The sequence below is a fragment of the Bactrocera dorsalis genome, chromosome 4 (genome assembly GCF_023373825.1).
Source record: "Bactrocera dorsalis isolate Fly_Bdor chromosome 4, ASM2337382v1, whole genome shotgun sequence".
NCBI classification, from domain to species: domain Eukaryota; kingdom Metazoa; phylum Arthropoda; class Insecta; order Diptera; family Tephritidae; genus Bactrocera; species Bactrocera dorsalis.
Window position 1 is genome coordinate 69,580,620 of NC_064306.1, and position 24,391 is coordinate 69,605,010.

The window sequence follows — 24,391 nt, forward strand, 5'->3', positions numbered from 1 at the left end:
TCAATCAGACCAACAGACTTTCGTCAGCCGGAACGCTCGCTTCGCGCTCACTTTCGACACATTTGTAGCTGTGCTGCTAGTGATAGCGGGCCAGGCAATCAAAGTGCAATGTACAAACTGCTTGCTGCAGCAGCGGCAACAAGCCAGTTGACACCAATATTTGTACATATGTATGTATGTGTGCATGTGTGTTGTGCCAAATAAACGCTGGTGCGCCTAAATAAATAATCATGTGAACAAATAAATTTGTAAATTTATGAGCTGCCATGCATGTGTGTGTGTGTGTGCGTGCGACAAATCAAATATTGTGCTGCCAACAAATACGAAGTTCACAAAAATATTAAGCGTTGACTTACTCGTACGAAAGTGATTACACGAAGGCAGACACACATATTGTCACACACACCTACATGTACATATGTATATATGTATGTATATTTACTGCAGCTTAATATTTTAACTTGCTGACAGCGCGTTGCCGACAAATTACATACGAAATCATTAAGTAATTACAACAACAGCAACAAAAAATTATTATTTTTCGACAACAGTAAACTTGTAATTACAGTGACAACAACGAAAGTCAGCTATTTAGTCATTATAAGCATGAAATATGTGTAGTTGCAACATGCAGTAAGTGTGTTTCTTTTTCTAAAGGCGCTATTTTTGCTGTCATAAACTAAGTGCAGGCTTGGGAAATCGATAAGACGCCTCTTGCACGTGGTCAGGGGTCAATAAGAAGGGCTGAAAATTCTAAATTTGCGCCGAAAAAGTGTTGAGTGTTAAATTTACACCGCGTTGCTGTTGTTTGTGTGAAATTTTACACAGTTGTTGGCACTCGGATTTCGAGCAATACTCTTGTTGCAAGAGATAAAGCGATGGCACTACAGGAAGATGTTGTTTGGACTCTTTGGAGTGGACAAGGCACGGCACAGCAAGAAATGTCAACGAAAAGTGATTTCGATGACATGCCACAATCGATAGCATTAATTTCAGCAACAATAAGATAATTAGAATACTTAGTAACAGATTAGCTTAATTTGACTGTGCTTGTGGCAACATTCGTACATGCAAATACACATTCAAAATGTAGAGAATTAATCACAGAAACTTTACTCAAGTTGATTGCCTGCAACATCAGCATTTTCTTACCATTAATGACAACACACAACAACAATAGCAAAAATTCGCCATGTAACATTAGTGAAAACTCACTTCATAACCAAAAACACCCAACAGCAGTTTATGTCCAATTTCGAAAAAACCATTTTCGAGTTGGCAACTTCAGCTAGGGTTGCTTAGCAGCGCGCTCATTAGCACAAATAACAAAGACCCCCCTTCCCAGGGGCACTTAGCGTTATTTTTTATATTTTAGATATTTTTTACAACTTTATGGCGGAGGGGAGCTGCTGCATACGGGCAAACATTTATGAGTTGGATATAAAAATAAAATAGAGTGGAGCAAATAAGTGACTGCAACCGTTAGAATTGCGCTTGCTGGCAACATTGCGGGCAAAACGCAAGCGTGCTATATCAGCGGCAGCGGCGAAATGCGAGCGGTTGCACGGGAGGCAGTCAGTGAACTCACTGTGCCGCGCTACTACAGTGTGTCGAGGTGCATGTTGTTGTACTTTTATGATTATTGCTGCTTTTGTTGTGTGATAAAACACTGATAAGCGCGCTGGCGGGCAGACTATAAAAAGTTGTTGTTGCTATTGCATATAAATTATTTATTTATTTCGGTGTGTAATTTGCCACATGCGGTTTTATTGCGTATCAGCAACAAAGTAATAAACTTGTACAACAATTATTTGAAATTCTTCAATAAAATAATTGAGAAATAATTTTTTAAAAATTACGAAATTTTGAATTCTTAAATAATTCTTTAGCAAAGGCATTAGAGCTTTCCGACCACGAAATAATGCTTACGACGAAACTTGCAAATTTATTATGCCACATCATAAAAATTATTGTATTTCAAATTGTAATATGAGTTTTATCGCACATTCACACACAAACGCGCACAAACACACACGTACACACACATATACATGCAAAGTCATGAATGTGTAGTTCGCCAGCTCGCCTGTGGTTTTATTGACGAAGGGACATTCTACTGACTGCCTGCCTGTCTAGCTGCCTAGCTTCCTAGCAGCCTTCGCTTGCCATTTCAGCCGCTTGCCACAGAGCGAATTTTTATGCGTTGCTGCTTCTCTTGTTTCAGTTTTTATGATTGTGTAGCGCTTGTTGACTTGACACCAACGTGTATATTTAATTTTTATGATTTTCATAATCAACTTTGTGGTTGTTTTTGTTACCGGAATTATGTATGTGGCACCTACAGTGCTGTCAAATGGCCGTGAGCGTAGATGAGGGCGTAATTTTAATTGTTTTTACGGCGAATCATACATATTTATGTTGTGTGCCTGTGTTGGTATGCCGATGAGAGTTGGCTTTAATAGCGACAACAACAAAAACGCTGTAAATTTTATTTAATAACTCAAGCGCAGGATATTGCAAGAACGCATATTTAATTGAAAATTGTGTGTTGCATATCATTTTGTATTGGGTGTTGATTTATAACGGTTTATAGACCCATGTAACGGTGTGTGTAGGTGTGGCTTGCTTTATTTTCATTTGTTTTTGCAGTGAAATTCATTTTGTTTTCAGGCTCGTTAACAGCTTGACTGCTTTTCCAACCAACAATTGGTTGGCTGGTTGTTGCAACAAATGATTAACATTTTTTTGCAAGTTAAGGAAATTTTAAATTATTGCAACAAAATTTCAAACGAAAATCAATACAAAGAAACAATTATTGTTTTTACAGAAATTAAAAAAAAATTATTTAGTTTGATGTACTTGCAACAATTGAATTTTTGTACTAAAATAAATATTTAAGTTCACTTTTACCATGGATTGGATAAAATTTAAAGCTTGTGAGAGATTTTTTGTATGAAATTTCAATTTTTATTTTTTTCTGTATTCAAGCCCTTCTTCGATATGTCAAAGCTTAGAGATTTTCCCTACAACATTTTCTTCGAAATAATTCAATTTTTCTTTGTAATAAAACTATTTATGGTTTTATTGAAAAAATAACTCTAAATTACTCATTTTAGCATACCAATTCAGTTAAATTTTTTCGAATTTTGTTTTTGAAATTTTAATTTCGTCTCAAAAATTTCTAAATTTTCTCTGTCCAAATGCCAATCAAAGGCATTTTAATGTGATCAAATTAGAATACTCTCAAGAGACATACAAACACGCACATACCTCATACATAACCAAAGCTGCCACACAGCATGAAGCGTCTTTAACGTGCCTCCTTACTTAAGTATTCCAAACCTCATCTACGCGACACAAACGCAGCAACAATACCTTCATACATCGATTCTCATTGATTTCTTTAAGCCCCATTGCGGTGCGCTGATAAATAGGCTTTTATGATTTGCCGCCACAAAGCTGAAAGCTGGCTTCAAGCAGGCACAAAGCTTGCGAAAAGCGACCGTGCCACGCATTGCGGCCCATTCAAATGTCAAATGTCATGTCAGTCAGTGGCGACAGCTAACTAAGGAAAAGGAAGCTTGTGCGCAGCACAAAATGAAAAACAAGAAAGTGAAAAAATTGCCTGTCGGCCGGATCCTACACACTGCCATTTGGCGCATCTTGTCACTCGCTCGGTGCTGTGCGCTGCGCTGGAGCTGCTTCTGTTATCTGTCATCTGTTCTGTGCCCACAAGTTTTATATATTATATACCTTCATATTATGTAATTGTTCTGTTTCCCTTTAAGGTTACATTTAAAGGGCTTTTTTTGAAGTCCTAATGTTTGCGAATATACCCTTCATGCAAGAAATGCACCGAAGTGCAAAAACTATACTGATTTCCTTAATGAATATTTCTAACAATCGGACTTCATAGCGCTACTTCTGTGCTATAGATTTTTCTTTATATACATTTTCTTTCTATAAGTGTTGAAGCCTTCCAGTGAAGCCCCGCAATCACTAACTCTTCTCTTTCAGTGTTTTTAAAGCACTTTTGTTTGAACCCCTTTCTGCGATTTTCCATTTCAATTTGCTTTCAGCCTTGCAGTTCTATTCTACTCTAATTTCCTTTAGCTCGCTTAAGCTCAGCTATCGCGCTTTCTATTTTACAAAAGCATTTTCTTTGATTTTTTCGTTTTGCTTTTTGTGCCCTATCATTGTCGTGCGGAACTCACCTTTTGATAGCAACTTTGGCGGCATCTGAAGAGATCCTTGGAGCCCACTGCTTGCGCGTTTATAAATCCAAGCAGCGTTGTGACAGTGAATGCCATCATTAGGGTGGAGTTGATTTCCTTTTTGCTGGGCATTTTGTTTATTTTTCTTTTGTATTTTTGCTTTGCTTATAATTGGTTTGATTATTTTGCTTTGTATGCAGTTTCTCTTGCGGATTCTACTTGTTTGCACTTTATCGGATTTTGAACTGATTTTGCTTTCTTAGGATACAAGATTTTACCACTCGGAATATTTTCACTTTGCACTTTTTTGTTGAACTTTTTTGTACTTCGCACTTTCTTTCAAATTTTCAATGAAATGTCGTTCAAAAATAAAGAGGTTTTAGAATCTCAAGTTTCAAAGTTGAATATTATTTAAATATCTACGATTTTCTTTCAGATTGTTTTGAATTTATGTCATCAATATTCGTAAATCTTCTTTGAATCGGGCATAACTTTGATTGTAATACTCGAATTTGGTTTATCCAATTAGTTTTGGTTATATTTTCGAGTTTTAATTACACCAATTTTTTGTTACTGTTTTCCAAAAAAAAAATATTTTTTAAAATTCGTAAACGGTTATTTTCACTTTGTCAAATTATCTACTTGAATAATTCCAGACAACAACACACTTTAATTATTTTACAGGCTTCAATTTTGTATTTCAACCAATTTCATAACTACAATTTTCGAAATCGGAAAATTGTCAACTGTTTTCAAACAACACTTTGTCGCAAATACATTTTGCCGTCGCTAAAGCATTTGCCGCGCACGTTCAGATAACTTCGAATTTCGTCGCAATTGCTTTGGTAGCTTTGTGAGTCTCTCGACTGCCTATGGAAAAACACGCTTTTCCTCTACGCTCGGCACGTAAAATACGACGACAAATAATTCCGTAGCATGAAATAGCTGAACACACACAAAAATATTCGAGAAACGTAAACTCACTGAATTCAACGTCATCAACTAACGACCGCTCACGACCAACTGAAGCAACTGGCTGCAACGACAAACATTTTAAAAACTATGTATTCTATACGAGAAGACACCACCACGACCAGTCAGCCAAACGACAGCGAAACAACCGAAATACACCAGTCAACCAGTCAGCCAAGCAGTCAAGCAAAGCGCAATTGATATGCCGAACGAACAGTGTGTGTCGGCGTAGGCAACGAATGTTGCAACATATACAAAACCGAACTTGCAGCGAATTGCGCCGAAACGTTGTAGCGAACCGAATTGGAAAATGCAACGAAGTTGGCTGGTTAGCTGGCGCTGGTGCTGAAGAAGACCGGTTGAAGAAGCAGCTGGTGGACAGCGCGGATTGTTGTTAGCAGCTGCGGTGGATAGCAGGGTCGTTGGTGGAGCGCGGGCGCCAACTTGTGTGGATGGCGGGCAAATTGTAGTCGCTACTCGCATGCGAGTATAGCGCTAAAAGTAAAGCAAAAGCAAAAAGTTTCGAACTTGTTGGTAGCGTCTACTTGTTGGCGTCCACTGTTGTGGAGCTTTGTGTTCGATGGCGACCAAATAAACGACGTTGGAGCATTTATGTGCTTGGTTGTTCGAGGAGACGGCAAGAAACCGGTTTTCGCACAACATGTTGCTAGCTACAAGCGCCCACAACATGTTGCGAGCGTTGTGTGACAAATGCTGGTTGCGGTTGTTTGTTGGCTGGTTGTATTTTTAATGAAATTTTCTGGCAATTTTTTCTCAATTCGCCGCATTGAAGTTGGCTTCTGTTAAACAACATATTCTAAAAGCATTACAGTGGCCAAGCAGCTTTTGAAATCTGTTGCATTTAGAGTAAGAGTTTGTTGTAGGTTTCTATAGTAGACATACCGGAAATAAAAATTTATACCAAAGAGAATATCGAAAGTGAAGTATTATTTTCCTAGTAGATAGTACTCTGCACTTTCATCGGAGGCTGTCTTCACTCTCCCAAACAAGCCGAGTCCCCGAAAGTTTTTCATTCCGGAAAATGTAGGACAAAAAAATCAAGAAGCGAACGGTTTCAACTACCACAAACTATGGAGGATGGAGTCATATGTAGTAGTTCACGCAAGGAGCGCCATTCACTTGGGAGTAGCCATAAATTATTGTTTTACCTATGGCTCAAGCAGCTCAACCAATTATCCTCTGGGTAGCCAAAAAAACATCCGTCTAAAGTCGAGCCAAAGTGAGAAGGCGAACCATCCCTTCTCAGGGTTGTGCGCTGAGTTTGGGATCCGACACCTAAAAAACGTTCCCCATGAAAATTAATCAACAGCCTCGAATGAGAAAACCCACTTTTGATGACGACTATGGCAAACGCATTCAGGATTACGATTTGATTGCATTCACCTAGATGGTCCGGTCCCTTAATTGGGAAGGTCAGCTCAGCTGGTTGATGTGAAAATAAAGGCTCACATACCGCCGTCCAAGAAGTGCGATGGACGGGACAAGGACTGAGACTAGATCTAATCAGTGATGGAATAACGCTATGACCCAAATCACGAACCATGAAAACGTAAATAGTTAAAGTCGAGAGAATTAGGCAAACAAATAGCGGAATTATTTTTTCAATGTCTCTACCGTTATCTCTAACTAAAAATCATACGCGATACCGCTGTCAACCAACATTTCTGATAACTCTTTCAACAGCAACTGTTAGCAACATGTTCGCTACAAGCAACTTTTTCGAGCAAGCAGTCGAGGGGAAATACTAGAGTTCGAAAATGTTAGTATACTTGCGACGGCCAAGTGGTTCGCTCAAACCAAATGTATCTCGCAGATATCGCGGTGAGCAAACAACCTAACTGATTACGCACGATGCAACATTTTTGTCAATCGAACAGACAACAGACATGTCGCTGTTGCAGCATTTGAAGATACGCACTGTTATTGTTGTTATGGACGCTAAAGCGCACATCGCACGCATTTCCTGTTGATGGCAGTTATTGAAGGTCATTTTGGGTGAACGAGTGCGTCAATGTGTGCGTGCAAGTCGAAGGTTTGCCTCTGGCGCTGCGCAGATTGTTGCAAATAAGCGGATGTGCGCGTATAGCTAGATGGCGGCATGCAACGCTCAAATCAGCAGTCAACAGAAGTTTTTTGTTTTGATAAAAATTTGTAATTATGACATTCCAGCTGCAGTGTTGCATTAAAATTGTCTATAAATAGTTGTCTTATATAACTTTTTCTTGTCTATAGACGTTTCATATGAATTCAGTCGGAGCAAACAAGCCTCCGCAAACAGTAAACACCCTGATTTGTAAGATAGCATATTTCTTTTGACATTTGCTCTTTTCTATTTAGCAACAAATAACACTTTCAAGCAAACATTTTTATTTTTTTATTGTTGGAAATCCGTCATTTGTGCAATTTGAGTTCGCCTACGCATCTTCCTCATTTTTATCCACTGCCCATAGTTCTTTTGTTGTGTTTGCCTGTGATCTGCTTCAACTACCTGCTGCTGCTTGCTGCGTTAGCTACTCCAGAATCCCCGAAGCAAAAATGAAGTGTCTTAGAAACAACACCAAAAAGGTTGACAAAACACAGAGCCTCGAATCAGTGTCTGCGCCTGCGCCGCAGTTAACGTCGCAACTACCTGTTCCACTCGGCCGATTAAGAAGATACTACACGCACAATTGGACCGAAACTGGTTTGGCTGCTCTGCAGACGCCTTTGGAGACTCCGTTCCTAGAATGTCAATTCTTTTTGTTTCTATTTTTTGCCTCATTTCTGCTTAAGCCGTCTTAGATTTACTATTTTTTTTTATTTTGATTGTGTGTGTGTGTGTGTACTCTTGTTGTTATGTACATATGTTTGTTATTATTTGCTACCATTGTTTGATTGCTCTTTGTTGATATTGAGCGCTGCCGTGTTTGCGCTCCAGATTTGCGCAAATAATAAAATGCTTAATTCGAAGAATCTACAAAAAATATAGATATTTGTTTATTTGTATATATTTGTGTAATACTGAAATGAAATGTTTTACACATATTTAATTTTCTGTAGTCTTTAAAATAAAAGAACTTATAGAGCAAAAATCTGCTTAATATTAAATTTTTCAGACAACTTTTAACTTAACTTAACTTTATAGTCAATTAAAATGCAAAACAACGTATCATCAAAAAAATTCAAAGTTGAGTTTTTTATAGCTGACGATTCAGTACAAAATATTACATGTTATTTTATGAAAAATTTTCAACTTCCGCTCTCAGATATGAACAATATATAATCAATATATAGCCAATAAATAACCAATATATAACCATTTTATAACCAAAACACACATTTTCGTTTTATCTTTGCTTGCAAACTTATGAAAAGTGATGCTACGTTATTTTGTATTTTAGATGACGATAAAACACTCAATATGAAATATTATATGTTTAGGACGAGTATATTGTATAATCCCATTAGTTGGTTGGACTTTTTCCCAATAATATTTTACTTTGCATGAAACTTGTTTCATCAAACTAGCCAATATTGCAAAATTCCCTTGACTTATATTCCTCTTTCGACTCACATTTTGAAGATGTGAATTTTCTATGGTTATTTATATGGATTTACATATATTCTTTGCTTTTCTGTTCGTTTACAAATCGCAAAAAATCAAAATTATTCCCATGCTTTACCAATTTGCTAACTCATTCGGTTTCCAGTTACCCTCACGTTAAGTAATAATTCTGAGCGCGAAATTTCCGACTTGAATGTACTTCAATTTGAACTATTTACGTTATGAGTTTTGAGAAAATTGGAGCATTTTCACATTTCTTCAGTGTATTGAAACCCCACAAAGTAAAATAAAATGAAGCCAAGAAAGCACTGGAGGCTATTAAAGGTGACTAAAGATTAGGATGATCAAAGAAGCAACAATATTTTAGATAGTACTACATCGTCTCCACGAAAAGAAGTCGAAGCTTCTAGACCAAGAGAAAGTTCTACTGAAATGGCAAAACACAAGAATCTGAAGCGAAAATGTCAATCCTAAAAACTCGTTTAATACCCTGAACAAATTATATTAAATTTTAACGAAGTTTGTGAGCCCCAGAAGAAAACTACGGGGACGCTAGAAACTATACATATACGAGGTGTGTTCAGCAAATAACTGGAATTTTAAAATGATTCGAGTTTAGAGAGTCCAATTGTCAAAATTTTTAATCTTATTATGTTGATTTACATGATCCTAAAGTCAGTTGTATTCTTTCCTTACTTTGTTTGCTTTGTAGCAACCGCTAAGATTAGACGTGTTGTAATGTTTTTTATAAGCTTTTTTTGTTGAATAAAAGTTTACACTTCGTTCCATTTCGGCCCTTTCTTGGCCAAAAACAATACTGGAACGATGCCGCAGCCTCCATATTCAGCAGACATAGCTCCGTGTGACTTTTTTTTATTTTCAAAAATAGAGAGATGCTGGAAGAGCTGTCATTTAACAATATACACTTGACAAAAAAGTACCGTCAATATTTATTTTTTGCCTTCAAAATAATTCCCACCCAGATCCCAGGTGTCATGAGTGCCAATGATTTTTCCAGTCCCCGAAATACTTTTCATAAGCACTTTTTGCCTTCAACTTCTTTTACGAATTTAGTTTTATATCTTCGATTGACTGAAAACGGATTCCACGGAGTAGCAATTTCAATTTGGGAAACAAGAAAAAATCGCACGGAGCCAAGTCTAGTTAATATGGTGGATGATCGATGGTATTCATTACTTTTTGGCTTTAACTTCGGTCACAATCGTGGCCCGATGCGATGATGCTTTATCATTAATGTGTAAAATCCATGAATTTTTCTTCCACAATTTCGACCGTTTTCGGCGGTTGTTCTCACGTAAATGTCTCAATACGGCCACATATAACTCCTTTTTGACCGTTTGTCCCTCCGGAAAAATTCATGATGCAGGAAACTACGAATTTCGAAAAAAACAATGAGCATCATCTTAATTTTTGAGCGAATTTAGTGTGTTTTTTTGTTTTCGGCTCGTTTTTTCCCTTCCATTCCATGTAAATCTCATAAACCCATGTCTTTTTGAAAAAAAAATTTCTTTTTCGGAACGAGTCGAACAAGAAAGCGTTTCAAATCCAAAATATCCACCAAATTCATTCGAGCGGACACGAGAGAGATATCGAGCTTTTTTACCATCTCTCTAAACTTGCCTGACCATCCTTATCCTTCACCTTTAATAAAATTGGTTCACCGTAAGTCTTTTCCAACAATCGCAATGATTCCGCATACCAAATTTGGTTAGAAATACAAAATTCGTTGTTCGATATTTTTATCAATTAAAAAATTCCTGAGTTGTACTGACTTAAGCAGTTGCTGTAAACAAACTGGTTGACAGATCGCGCTTATATTTGACATAGTAATTAAGGACAGTCCTACCAACTTATTTTTTGAAATATATAATATAATATAAGAATTTAAATTATAACTTTCGGATGCTTTTTTTCTTAATGTATATGAAAATTGCTAAATGAGTTCAAACTCATCGTTTTGAGAAGCGTTTTGACAATTGCGAGAAGCGCTAAGTGCATAATGTCGAAAGAGACTATGGTGAAGGCGACAATATTAATGTATGATGTCGATTACAAGGAAATTTTTTGCAAGTTTTTTCAATCTATTTTGTATAGATATTTCAAGATTTCAGTGCTGGAATGGTGCATGTTAGACTCAACGATTTGATATAGTATTATATAATAGTCCATACCTACGTATTTTTGTCTCAAAATCAAATAATCTGTCATTAATAGCTTAACAGAAAGGAATAACAATAATTCGACACACACATGCATATGTGTATTCATTGCAGTGCACAGCCAAACTGAAAATCACTTGCGATGAGAAGGGTGCCTGCACCAGACATGTGCACCCATTACGTGCAAATATATCAAATGCACATTAGCCACGTTTACCGTACGTGCAACAACTAATTTTTGCCTCAGTCACAGCAGTTATTAACTTCATCATCACTTATTAACTGCGACGCACACAACGGCACAAAAACACACACGCGTACACACACAATATTATTTAACATGTCTCAACTAGATATTTAGTTTTGTGGACGAGAAGGGTGTGGCACATAGCAAATCAGTGAAAATTTCGCATGTGCAGTGTGAAGAATTCAAATTGACTGCAACGACAACGACGCACAATTTAGAGCGACGAGGGATAAATATGTGTATTTATATGTGGCTATATGTAGGATTAAAGGAACAACACATAATACCGGATTTAGCTGCATACGCACGCTGCAGCCACCAATAGTTGCCACACAGCGCTGCCACGCATTTTGACTCGCTTCATTCCTGCGAACGGCTTATGAGTTATAGGCAGGCTGTCCGTCCGCCGCTTCAGTGCATTGCCGTCAAATTAATGCCATCAAAATTCGTCTAATATTCAGTGTGACCAATGGCGATTGGTTGCGCCACACACTTTCAATGCGCTGCCACAGCCCTCCGCAGCACTCGCATGACGAGGGGCGAAGTTGAATAATTTGCTGGCGGCTGAGATGCCGCGGCCACGGACATGCGTAATTAGAATGATTTCGGTCGCATCGATTTTTCGGGACCCTCAGCGCTCAATGCACTGGATATATATACATATATATATATACGTGTATATGTGTTAATCATTCCTTCCTGCGCTTGGCTGATGCACGCTACCCTTCTGCTCGCGGCATCCACCTTTCTTGATATCGACTTTGCTGTTGCGCAATCGCTGTCACATGCGTGCGTACGCCTTACGCATGCAATACAATAACAACAACAGCAACATGAACTTGCAACCAACAAATAAACTTGCAACAGCCGTGTCGGATGCTGATGCGTTAAGGTTCCCTGATATGTGTGGCGAATCTAACGGCAAGCACAGACAAGGCCGCGGTGCTGTTGTTGGCTTTGATTATGTGATTTATGCTGTAAGCATATAAGCGGGTATTCTCCACGCCATGATCTGCAAGTTTTGCTGGCTACCAATCAGGCGTAAAAGCAGCTGGAACGTAGGCATTTAACATTCTTTATTCACCGTTAAGGGAATTTCTCAAATAATTTTTATTTTGTTGTGAGAAATTCGCCGCTTGTGTGTCGGGAGCATACGGTAGAAACTAAATTTTAAGGCTTTACAGGTTTATAAATCTCCAAAAAACAATTACACGAAAATTCTGAAACATTGAAAATTTGAATCAGAAATTTATTGCCACCCTAATAGCTGAAAATAGAATGGATAATAATAGAGAAATGTCTGAGTTGCTGGTCGTTCTATCTCGTAGTCTATTATTTGTTGTCAAGAGGTTATGTTAGGCTGAGTTGATTTTAAAACATACTCCTAAATATTATATTTTATAATGACACGAAGGCTGTATAGGGTATAGAGAACAAAAACAAATACAAATCACAGAAAATCGATTTTTGTTTTTCAGAATATTCTCCGTTATTCTTCAAACACTTTTGCCAATTTAAAAACTTCGTTCTGAACGCATCAAACGCCTCTTCAGGTGTCGGCAAACGTTGACCAACACGGGAATAAAAAGGAGTTATTCGGTGCCCAGTCGGGACCAAACAGTGGATGACTTATCAAATCGATGTTTTGAGTTTTCAAAAATGCAGTTGTTTCAGTATATTTTGAGCGCTAGCCTTGAGCCGTTCGTTTTCCTGATTTCTTGAAAGGCAACTAGCCAACAATCGGTTGTTTACCATTCAGCATTTAATGTTCAGCGTTACTCTGGTTGATGGCTTGCTTGGAAATGCTTCGTGCGCGAAAAAAATTTTGTTGTATTCGGCACACCTTGAAACACCTACAAGGTAGACTGCTATTTACTTTCAGGCTCATACGAATAAATCCACGATTCATCACTTATTATGGTGGCATAGACGCATATAAAATTTACAATACCCTATCAAGAATGATGTCAAATAGAGGCTACGTGCTCTCCAGCCATCGAATTCTAATCGCTAAAGGTATGATCTTATTAATACTATGCTTTGCTTCGGTATGGAAACAGGCACTGGACATAAAAGCCTATACCAGACCAATGAATGCGGTGCATAGACTCACAGCAATAAGAGTAACAAGTGCTTTCCGAACTATATTCAGCGAAGCAGCTGAAGTACTAGCTAGTATTCCGCCCATAAACATCCATGGAGACGAGTTCACGAGTTCAACAACGGTGGCAAACCTCAACTAAAGGGCGGTGGACTCACAGACTTATACCTGACATCCATACGTGGATAACTAACAAAGGGGGGGACCTAGATTTCCACCTGACCCAAATATTAAGTTAGAAACAGCACTAGGTGGTAGCTTAATAGTCGAAATTTGCTTGAACTTATGTGTCACTTCTCTGAGAAGTAGAGAACTATTCGCAAAGTGGCAACTTCCAGCACGACGAAACAGCAGAATAGGCGTCAGTCCGTCCGTGCTATAGAGGAGACGTAAAATGTGTTGACGCTCCCACGAAGTAATACCTTATCTGATGGTTCCGTGGGAGAATCTTGAGTTGGGAGTAGGTTGGGCTTAGATGATTAAATTCCACACTCCGGCTTTCGATGCTTTGTCCTATTATAAAAAAAACGTATTTTGAATCACAGTTACTGAATTTTCTAATAATCTCTCTTCACCAATCGACGCGAGCTTCTTTTTGAGCTATTGACAGAACTGTGTGGCATTCAACATGAAAAATTGTCTTACTGTTAAATGTTAATGCAATATTGAATGTGTGCTAATCACACTTTTGCCTAAAGTTGTCTCTATCTCACGTTAGGTCACATGAAGATCTTGCGTGTCAGTTTGTTTAGTTTCCTGGTTTTGGACGACCATCACGAATGTCGTCTTGGAGTGATCTACGACCTCAATTGAATTCACCATACCCTCGATAAATACTGGTCCTTGAGGGAGCTTCATTGACAAAAAGTGTATTAAGTTCTTCGATGCCCTGTTGCTGAGTTACTCCATGTTGAAAGTTGTAAAAATAGCCGCAAGAAAATGTTCGTGATTTAAGTCACTGTTTTGGCCGGGATGCATATTTTGAGTTACTGTAAGCAGCACGAATAGCGCTCTTATTTGAAAAAATTCTGAGTTTGTACTTGTATAACATCAAAAAGGTCAAGCTATGGATAAAATTGTGTAAAAAATTGAGATCACTTGCCATAGAGTCGTTGCACACATTTGGAAAGCGCATTAATTATATCTACCGCAATAATTACTAACGGTATATACCACCATTTTATATCGTCATTGGCATAATTTTATTTATACAACCAGCTTGAATTTAAGTAAACGTAAATCAATTACTGCAAATTATTAAATAATCATATTTACATACCGACATGCAAGTCTTTATATATGGATTAATTATGTAGTTAAATCTAGTGCTATAAAAAAACTTTATGGCGTCATAAAACCAATTTCGATTCAGTGGAATAATTTCGAATGAAATGACACAGAAATTAGCGAAAATTGGATAAATGAACTGCGTGACTAACGCAAATAAAATTTTATTTAATAATAATATTTAATGCATATTTGCAAATCTATACACATTGCTATTAACATTAGGGTAGTACGATTTTTGTGTATGGGAAACAACTTTGCGGCCTAAAGGTGTCAATAGCACATTATACTGTACCTTATTCATTGAGCAAATGTATCTTGACATGACATGAAAAAGGCGCCCGATATTAGCTGAATTAGGAACCTGAAAAGCAGTTTTGAGGTTAGGTCACTAGAGCAATCAGGTGATGGCTGACGTTTGGCAGCAATTTTGGTCTCATGACTTACGAAATATGAAAATATAATAATGAAATTATAAGTCCGGACTTGCAACTTTTTGGGAACATATAGATCGAAAATTTTCAAAGGAGAGCAATTTTTATTTTTTTCAAAATTTTTTTTTTCGAATTTTCTTAAAATTTTAAAATTGATGTTTATCAACTGCAAATATACTTCAGTGCATTACTTTGTATTCTCGCTTAACCAACAACAACAAAATTTGTTTTTTGTCTTTTGGAAACTGGCCCACCCTAATGCGCTTGTACACACTGCTAAGTATTTGCTTAGCTACACGAACATTTTAAGCTGCTTTAATTAACCTGCTCAGCATAGCATGAAATGTTGTTAATATGTTATGGACGGACATAAAAAATGGCTCAAAACAAATACCGCGCGGCAAATGAATATATTTCACACCGGTTCACTACCCAAGCAGCGCACAGAGCGTTGCGGATGCTTCGTGGCTGGCGCTGGCTGACGAGCAATTAATTCAACGCACAAATCCACGCATGGCAAGGCGTTTAGCGTCATGTTGCACGTTTCAAGTGCAACATTAACGATCGTGAATGATTGCAACAAGCGCATAAAACAACGGCAAACATGTAAACATGAAATATATAATGTAATACATAAGCATGACGTGCGTTGCAGCGCCTGCCATAGTTGCAACATCATAAAAACTGTAATAATTTTTGCAACATTTACTACAATTAGGCAGCTAGTGAGCCTTAATTGCCGCACAGCTGCCGCGGCAGCTAAAAATCAAAAGTGTTATTACTATTGCCACAATCAACGAGCGACACTCGCTTGGTTGGTGCTGGCACTGTTGTTGTTGTTGTTATGGGATTTGACGTTTTTTCCGCAGACATTCGTCGTTTTATTGTGTTGCACACGCCGGTTGCACGGCCATAAATTCACAGTTAATAGGATTTAATGCGGCGGTGATGTTGTCAGTGCCACCAACAGCCACCGCCACCGTTGCCGCCACAGCGCGCTATTTAAATGCAACACGCACTCGGCCTGCAGTGTGGCGCTTTGGCTTTGTCAATGTGTTTGGGCGGCTGCAGTCAAAATGCGATTAAGGCGCGCATACAATAACGATTTAGTATATGTGTGTATGTGCATGTGTGTGAGTGAGTGCTCCAAAAAATCCCCAAACCATGATTTATATTTGTGCAACAACGATTAATCACACATGCCACCAAGTGCGTGAATTATTGCTTACAAAGCTCGAGCCGGCGATCACCTCCCCGCGCTGTCAGGTAACCGCAAGCATGTCGGTATGCAGTCGTGTGCATGTAAAGTCGCGTTGTGGCATGTGCGCATCATCGTTCGCGGCTTAAAGTCTTACTCACTCGTGTACTTATCGCAGTAATCGCTGTGGCTCGCTTTTGCCGTGTTTGCGTTTGCGTTGCAGTTATTGTGATTATACAGCGTCTGCACAGTTAAGTCGTGCTTTTATGTGCACATTAAAATCGTTGTTGTTGGCGGGGTAGTTTACTGCATTCCCCACACCTCTGAGTTTAAGACGAATTGGCCTGGCTCAGGTCATTACATTTTAATAGATTTATTAGTTCTTGCCTGAGCAAGCGGCTTCTAAGCAATAAAATAATCAGACAACTTCGTCAATTAGTTTATGCTGCCAGATCGGACTTAGACAATATTTTCATTAATTGGGTCCATAGCTTTTTTCGCATTTTTAGCGCTTCTAATGCATATTTGCGTTCAGCAATTACACAAGCCCTTATAAACATTCTTCATTCTTCGAAAGTGGAATTCTGAACTGTTTAAGAAATATCAACGAAGTTAAATTTTTTTTTAATACTCTGATATGTCTACAATATTTTCCCAAATTCCCAAATTTTAAGGTAATCACAATAAAATTGTAGGAGATAGAACCTTTAGTGGAGCGGCAGGTTAAATCGGTTGGCTACTTTTATCTTTGACCGTGTTTTTCTCGAAATAACTCGAAGCCTGTAGTCACGATTTCTCAGAAATTAGTAAGTGATCTTATTGAAATTTTGCACAGTTCTTCTAAATGTGATGACGAGATTGATTGTAGAGTTTTTTTCCCGATTACGACAAGTTTTTTCAAGGCCATTTTTGGTAAAATTATTTCTAAAATCTTACAGTTTTGTTTTCAACTTCGTTAAAAATTTATTGTTTTTCGAAATGATATGATTATTTACGACCTCTACTCATCTACAAATCAATGCAATTTTTTTTTTATTTCAGATGAATGCTTGGTTTGTCATGCTGACAACCGCAGCAGACGTTTTTGGGCAGTGCTTCCAGCTGCTGGTGGCTGAATTTCCAAAAATTGTTACGAAAGATTTACAAAATGTTATTTAAGCTTTGCTCTTTGATATGCTCAAAAGTTGTTAAAAATTAATTCATTTATTAAACGAAGAAAAAATTGTTTTTTTTCCAGCCAAGTGAATGGCGATCAGAGAACTTTTCTCACCTGCGCGAACTTCTACACAGGACTACATCCTCCCAAAGCATACGATATCCCTTAATATAAATGTTTCTCGATATTAAATGTTCAGATCTTTGCTTTTCGGTGAAGTGCAGGTATTATTCGGACTGATACAAAAGGAATTGTATTTATATGAAAGTATATAGATTCAAAATCAACGCTTTAAGTATGCCCTTCGAAATGCCTCAAAATGCCATAATTGGGATAACAGATATACTATATACGAGGGCTGCTATATATATTTCTGGCCTAATAATGAAAATAGGTATATTTATCTAGGAAAATGGTTTTTTTTTGGTTTTTTTCGTTCGATTTGGCTCGTCTTGGAAGACCCACACGGTCGATTGCTGTTTTGTTTCGGGCTCATACGCATAGATCCATGATTCGTAACCTGTGACGATCTTATAAACGTCTTTTGAAGCACCGCGATCGTATTTTTTCAGCATTTTTTTACACCAATCCACACGAGCCTTTTTTTGAGCGATTGTCAAATTGTGCGGGATCCAACGAGAACAAACCTTTTTTACGGCCAGGTGTTCATGCAATATCGAATGTATGCTGGTGGGAGAAATGCATAGGCATCTATCTGAAGGTATGTTTCATGAGGGACTTGCATTATCAGTTCACGTACGGCATCGATGTTTTCTGGCACAACGTCTGTTTTTGGACGACCTTCACGGAATTCGTCTTTGAGCGAGCGTCGGCCACGATTGAATTCGTTGTAACAGTTTTTCACAGTGCTATAGGATGGTGCTTCATAGCCATACAAATATTTTAGTTCATCGATGCACTCTTGTCGTGATAATCCACGTCGAAAGTTGTGAAAAATGATCGCACGAAAATGTTCATGAGTTAATTCCATTTTTTGGCCGAGATGAATTTTTTAATTCCCTGTAAATAAAACAATTCCCGATTAAATGACAAAACGTTCTGAGTGATGTTATGCTAAAAAATGTCAAACTTTCCATTGGAAATGTCAGATTGCCCCTGGCAACCCTTAGTGTTGCCTAGTCCAGAAATATATATAGCAGCCTAGTATTCGCTTGGCATCTAAGAGCATTCTTGCTGAAACGAAATTTAGTGACATTGCAGAGTTTATCGTTGAGACCGGTGTTTTAGTGTGAAGTTGGTATCAAAAGTTTTAAACAATATAAGTGGCCCATTAACAAAATGAATGGCAATTATGCGAAATTATTAAATCGAACTTTGTCCAAGAATTTTTTTTTTAATTATTTGAACTCTTCTGCAATCATAAAATATTTTTTTTTTTCGTTTTTATGTGTATCTGAGGGTTTCTAGTTTTAATTTTTATGTCAAATTTATAAAACACAAAATTTTATTGAAAAATAATGGTTCTACTAAAATTACAAAATTTGAGCTTTATGAAATATTAGAATTAAGCTCCAGCTTTAGTGAAGTGACTTTCTCCATCGGCAACAATGTAACGCGGCAGAGGAATAGAATAGTAAATATGCCTTTGTTGTTTGCCAAGCAAAAGTAAATAGTTGTAGTTATATGTGCATATGTATGTAAACATAAGTGAGTGCTACTTAGTGACTAAGCAGTTGTGGCATGGCATATCAGCTTACAATGCGCCATTATGGCAGCCATTTTTGTTATTATTTATTACATTAATTTTTGCGCTTTCTGCACTTTATTTGCGCTGCTCCGCACATATGTACTTACATATGTATATATGTGTGTATGTGCTTAGGTGAGGAGTTCACATGCATATGTACATGTGTGTGTGTTTGACTGTTTACCTGCGCGTGTATTCACTTGCAATTGCCGTGCAAATAAGAATAAAGCACAGAAGTACTCGAATAACCGAGTGAAAACAGATATTTATGCTATATATAGTATATATGATTATTTGTGTGCGAGTGAATAGTGGAGGGCATTGTCATTGACAAGCTGAACAAAGTATACACTCGAGGGTACATACATATGTAAAAGCAGAATGAGCTAATAGAGACTTGCGAAAGTAGTTGCTCACTTCAGTCGGTGTGTGTGTGTGTTTGAGAGCTGAAGTTTGCGCTTATGAATGTGCAACATATAGACCTCTATATCATTGCCATAAAAGGTGGCATGTACACACATACATACATTCGTTGATATGCGTGTGTGTGTGAATGATTTCCTCTTGGTTGTTGGCCTTTGCTTCGCTTGCTGGCTTCGTCAGTGTCATTGCTTCTCCTTTTGCCTTTGTTTCAGCCGCAGCGAAGCGGGACGATTAGTGGATAAAAGCTGACTGTGTGTGGTTGGGGATGTGCGCTTGCATTTATCCACACACACACGCACGCGTATATAAAAGTATATATTGTATGTAGAGCTTGCCTCAACTGGCTCCGTAGCATTGTCATGCAATGTGCCAAGTTATTTAATGCTTTGAACTTGACACGACGAAGCTCTGCTAGTTAAACAAACACACGCACACACATGCACATACACATAAACACTTAAGCGATACCTGGTTCAAAGCGACCATCAAGGGAAAGCGACAAAGGACAAACGTCGACAATGAGATGGACAAGCCAAAGCTGCAGTCAAAGCCACGACGACGACAACAAAAACAACAACAAAAGCTAAAAAGTGACAAAAAGGCAGGGCAGACGTACAGCCAATCCAGCGATGCGGCGGCCGAAGAAGATCTTTGCAGTAAGAGACGAAAGAGGCAGGGCGCAAGTGCTAGGCGCTTACTCAGCCACGCACACATACATACATGCGCTTAGTGTTGCACTTTGCAGCGCACAGGAATTCCGATATTTTAAGTCGGAAATAAATTCCTAATAAAAGCAGCATTTTTTTGCCGTTTTAATAATTCCATTTGCAGCGCCTGCCACCGCGCCCGCTCCGCTCATTACCGCCAAGTGTGACGTGTGCAACATTGCAAGCTGCGAATTGCAATGGGTCCCGGCCGCCGAGAACACGCCCATCAAAGCCATCAGCGAGGCACACAAAAACCTCACGGGCCGGCACGATTGGCACGGCGCGGCGCAAATAGGCGGGCGGCTCGAATTACATGCGAATAGTCACCGGCTCAAGAGGGACATGGCGTAATGTGTATTTACAAACGAAATAACACACACTAAGCGCATATAAATATAAAGTTTGCAGCTCACATATGTACACTATATATTCGCGAGCAGTTGACACTGCCAACAGGCGTGTGTGTAGGGGAAGGGCTACGTGCAACGCCATGCCACAGCGACTTCTTGCCTCAGCGCTGTCACAGCAACTATGAAATTCGTTCCCTTCCACTGCGCGCCGTGACAAAAAACAGCAAAACGGCGAGTGCAATTGGAGTAAAAAATTGTGAAGCACAAAAAACGAAGCAAAATTAATGTGTAAGGGCCTATCCGCTGTCATAATTTGCCCTTATTAGTCGTGCGTTGTAGTAGTTGGGGTTGCACATATGTACATCGATATGTGCATATGTGGCATGCAAGCGTGTGACAAACACAGTATATCCGGCAAGCAAAAAAATTTAAATAAAAAGCACCAAACAGTAGTGACAGGCGGTTTCCAATTGTATTTATTGTAGTGGTGTCAACCCTCCGGGCATATGCTATGCAGCCTGCCGCTCGATACCGGTTGCCCAGCTCCATTGCCTGGTGCACCTCGGGCGAGAGGCTCAATTGAAATATCAGCGAGGGATAAATACCGGTACGTACAGGCAAGAATACACACACACACACACGCGCACACACACAACTACATATGTGTGTGTGTTCTCTTACATACCTTCCACGTATGGCGATTTAATAAAAAGCAAAGTCTCAAAATAATGAAATGAAATTGAATGCAATATAAAGGAGAATGAAAAAAAAACAACAAAAAAGCAAAAAACACAAATAATATTCTGCCTTCATTTTCGCTGAAAGGGTTGTTGCCAAACGGTTTCCATTACAGCACGGCCTTTTTACTCCCATTTTATGTTCACCAGCTGAGTGTATGGCTCTGTGTGTGTGTGCTCATTGTTGGCACTGTTCCAGCTAATGAGCCTTGGCCGTCGGCAATTTTGTGCTTTGATATGTGAACCTATTTTTACGGAACGAATTTACGAATTCATTGGCTTCAGTCGTACTAATACACTGATTCCCTCGTTTATATATATTTTTATGAGTATTTCATTTATGTCAATATATATAATTAAGTGATCTCAAATTTGCGCTAGGCAAAATGCGTAATAAAATACTTCAATCTGGGCTGATTGGCTTCGGCTTTTCCATTTCATAATTGAAAGTTACGTCATTTACCCTGTTATTAATTATTCGAGCTAAGCACACCAAAGGGCTAAAGAATCAAAAATTCGCATATTTACAATAGTAAATATGTATGGAGTGTTGAGTTTAAAAGATGATCAAATTTCCCAGGGTATAACCTCTATCTATGTGGTCCATTTTTGTTCTCAATTAAAGCAATTTTCCTCCAAAATTAGCTCCCGACTTAAAGAGATTGTCAAAAAAACAGCCATTGATTGGTTAAAATTCGAGTTTATTGTATTTAAAGCTTGAAGAGAGTCTGGTTTATTGCTAAAGACCAATGGCTTCAAAGAACCCCACAACACGTAGTCTAATGGTGTTAAATCACAACTTCTTGGAGGCAGTTTAATGTGACATTTTCTTGAAATAATCCAATCTCCAAACTTTTCTTTCAATAATTTGGTTGTTGCACGTGCTGTGTGGCACGTAGAGCCGTCTTATTGGAACCAGATGTTGTCAAGATCAACTTCTTCCAATTACGGCTACAAAAAGTTGGCTATCATCGATCTATACAGCTCTACATTGACAGTCACCAGCTACATTTCGAAGGAAGAACGAACCGATGATTCCACCAGACCAAACACAGGCACCAAACTGTCATATTAGGTGAATACTTGTACAATGGTTGCTTATGAATAATTTGTGGATATTCTTGACACCAAAATCGATAGTTTCTTCTCATTGGGGAAAATGATTTTCTTAAGAGGTTACGGGTTTCAAAAATCGAATTTTTTATTGTCATATTAAATTCCCCAACACCCTTAGAATAGTGTCTTAAATTTTTAATTTGATCCGTAATAGTTTTGGAGATACAGACTTGAGAACTTGTGCGCTCGAGGCTAGCTAAGTGCGCCCTTGCATTTTTCTCGAAACTCTGTTCTTGAAGTCAGTTGGCATGATTTTTTGACAACTACTTAACCGAACTTCATGAAATTTTACACAGGTCCTTGAGATACAATTCTCGAAAATTTGAACGACGGTTTTTTTCGATTACAACTATTTGAAAAAAATTAAAAAAACTAGGAAATATTATTATATTATCCAAGCAGTCGTGAGTCGCCATTACCAAACTAAGGAAAATTAAGTCGAGTTTTGGGGAGTGGTATATCTACTCAATGATTCTCTCATTTAGCTGAGGGAAATACACACTCTTCTTGTGTTAAAAAATTTCAGGGAATATTCTTCTACAATCGTTTTTACTTGAGAACTAACTAGTAAGCACCGTACAATTCCTTAGTACAAACCATACAAGCTGACTTTTTTAAAATATCCGTCTGTCAACAACCTGAATGTTTTGAATGTTTCATACTATTTACAGTCGGCAGTCCTTCACTCCACATAGAATAGCTAGTCCCAAGAAACACTCAAACTGTTATTCACTATCAATTGGACAAAAAATGAAGTAATGTGATCGGAACGTCGGGCGTGTAGGTCTGACCAGTCTTTGTACACAATATAAACATATAGTTATAACCCACATCCTTTCTACGCAATGAAAGTGGAAACATGATAAAGTGAGTGGAAAAGTCCGATCGACTCTGTACACAGAGCCATTTTTATCTGGGTGCCGGGTAAAATCCTTAATTATTCAGTTTTAATTCGCATTTTATCCACAACAACTAGTTTTGTAGTAGATGTTGCAAGCCTCTGATCCATCTAAGAGCATGTCCCATGTCTCATTACCTTATTTGCCTCAATTATTTCTGTAGTCAATAAAACCCAAGGCAATTTTTTCTTACTTTTAACTCCCAAAATGTAACAATCGCTTCAATAATTGTTTATAACTGTACTTTTACAGTCTTCTTGATTTGTTTTCATATTTCTCGTGCTATTTAAAGCAACATTTTCATATCGTCACAACTGATTAAACTTTATTTCTTTCGCCATAGACCCCAATTTATTTGCTTCCTTGTTGGACTTTATAGCCGACGAAGAAGGAATGTCGTAAGTTTTATTGGGCTAGCTGCCACACATTATTATTATTGGCCATTATAGTTAATAAAGTTTAAGTCTAACAACGCTTGCAGCATGAGCAACACTGCGGAGTGGGATATAATCAGGTCCTTTATGGCCCACAAAATTTGCTATCCAAAAACGATTGGTTTCGTAAGCAAGCGATTTGATTTCACACCCACTTCTCTCACACGGCAGCAGCATGGTTAAAGGAAAATTTAATTTTCGCGGACTTTATTTGTCATAAAAGCAGAGCTTTACGAGGCTTTCGTGTGATGGAATGTGTGGGTGAACAATATATAAGTTTGTATGTATGTATTCTTAAACTGTATGCTTGAAGAGGGAGCTAACTGGCTTGAATATTTGGTCTCCAGTGGGAGTTACCCAAATAATTGAGAGCTAGTTACATCAGCACGTAATAAGCAATACTTTAAGTCCTTGCCACACACTATATATATTGCTGCTGTCAAATTTCTCCCCCACATCACCGCCGGTAATCAAACTCATTCCTTTTTGCGCAGCTCAGCCTTCTGCTTGAACGCAATTATTGCACAAAATACTTATCCATTGCGCGCAGTGTAAATATTAACCCTTTCGTTGTATTAATTTTTGATTCTCCGGCATTTTATGACAGCCGTAAGTGTCAGCACAGCCAATGTGGCGAATATTATCATGCGTCATAAACTCTTA

The 24,391-nt window shown here is 38.2% G+C and overlaps 1 protein-coding gene across 2 annotated transcripts in view; it reads right to left on the minus strand.

Annotated features, from left to right (window-relative positions):
* The window catches only part of LOC105225880 (uncharacterized), a 62,299-nt gene extending 56,936 nt beyond the window's left edge, over positions 1-5,363 (minus strand). The window contains exon 1 of one of the 2 annotated variants that reach the window (XM_049454516.1): positions 4,215-5,363. In XM_049454516.1, the coding sequence (XP_049310473.1) occupies positions 4,215-4,346 (132 nt within the window). In that variant the 5' untranslated portion in view covers positions 4,347-5,363. The remainder of the gene's footprint in view (positions 1-4,214) is intronic. The other variant, XM_049454517.1, reaches the window with a different exon arrangement.
* Between the last annotated feature and the right edge of the window lie 19,028 nt (positions 5,364-24,391).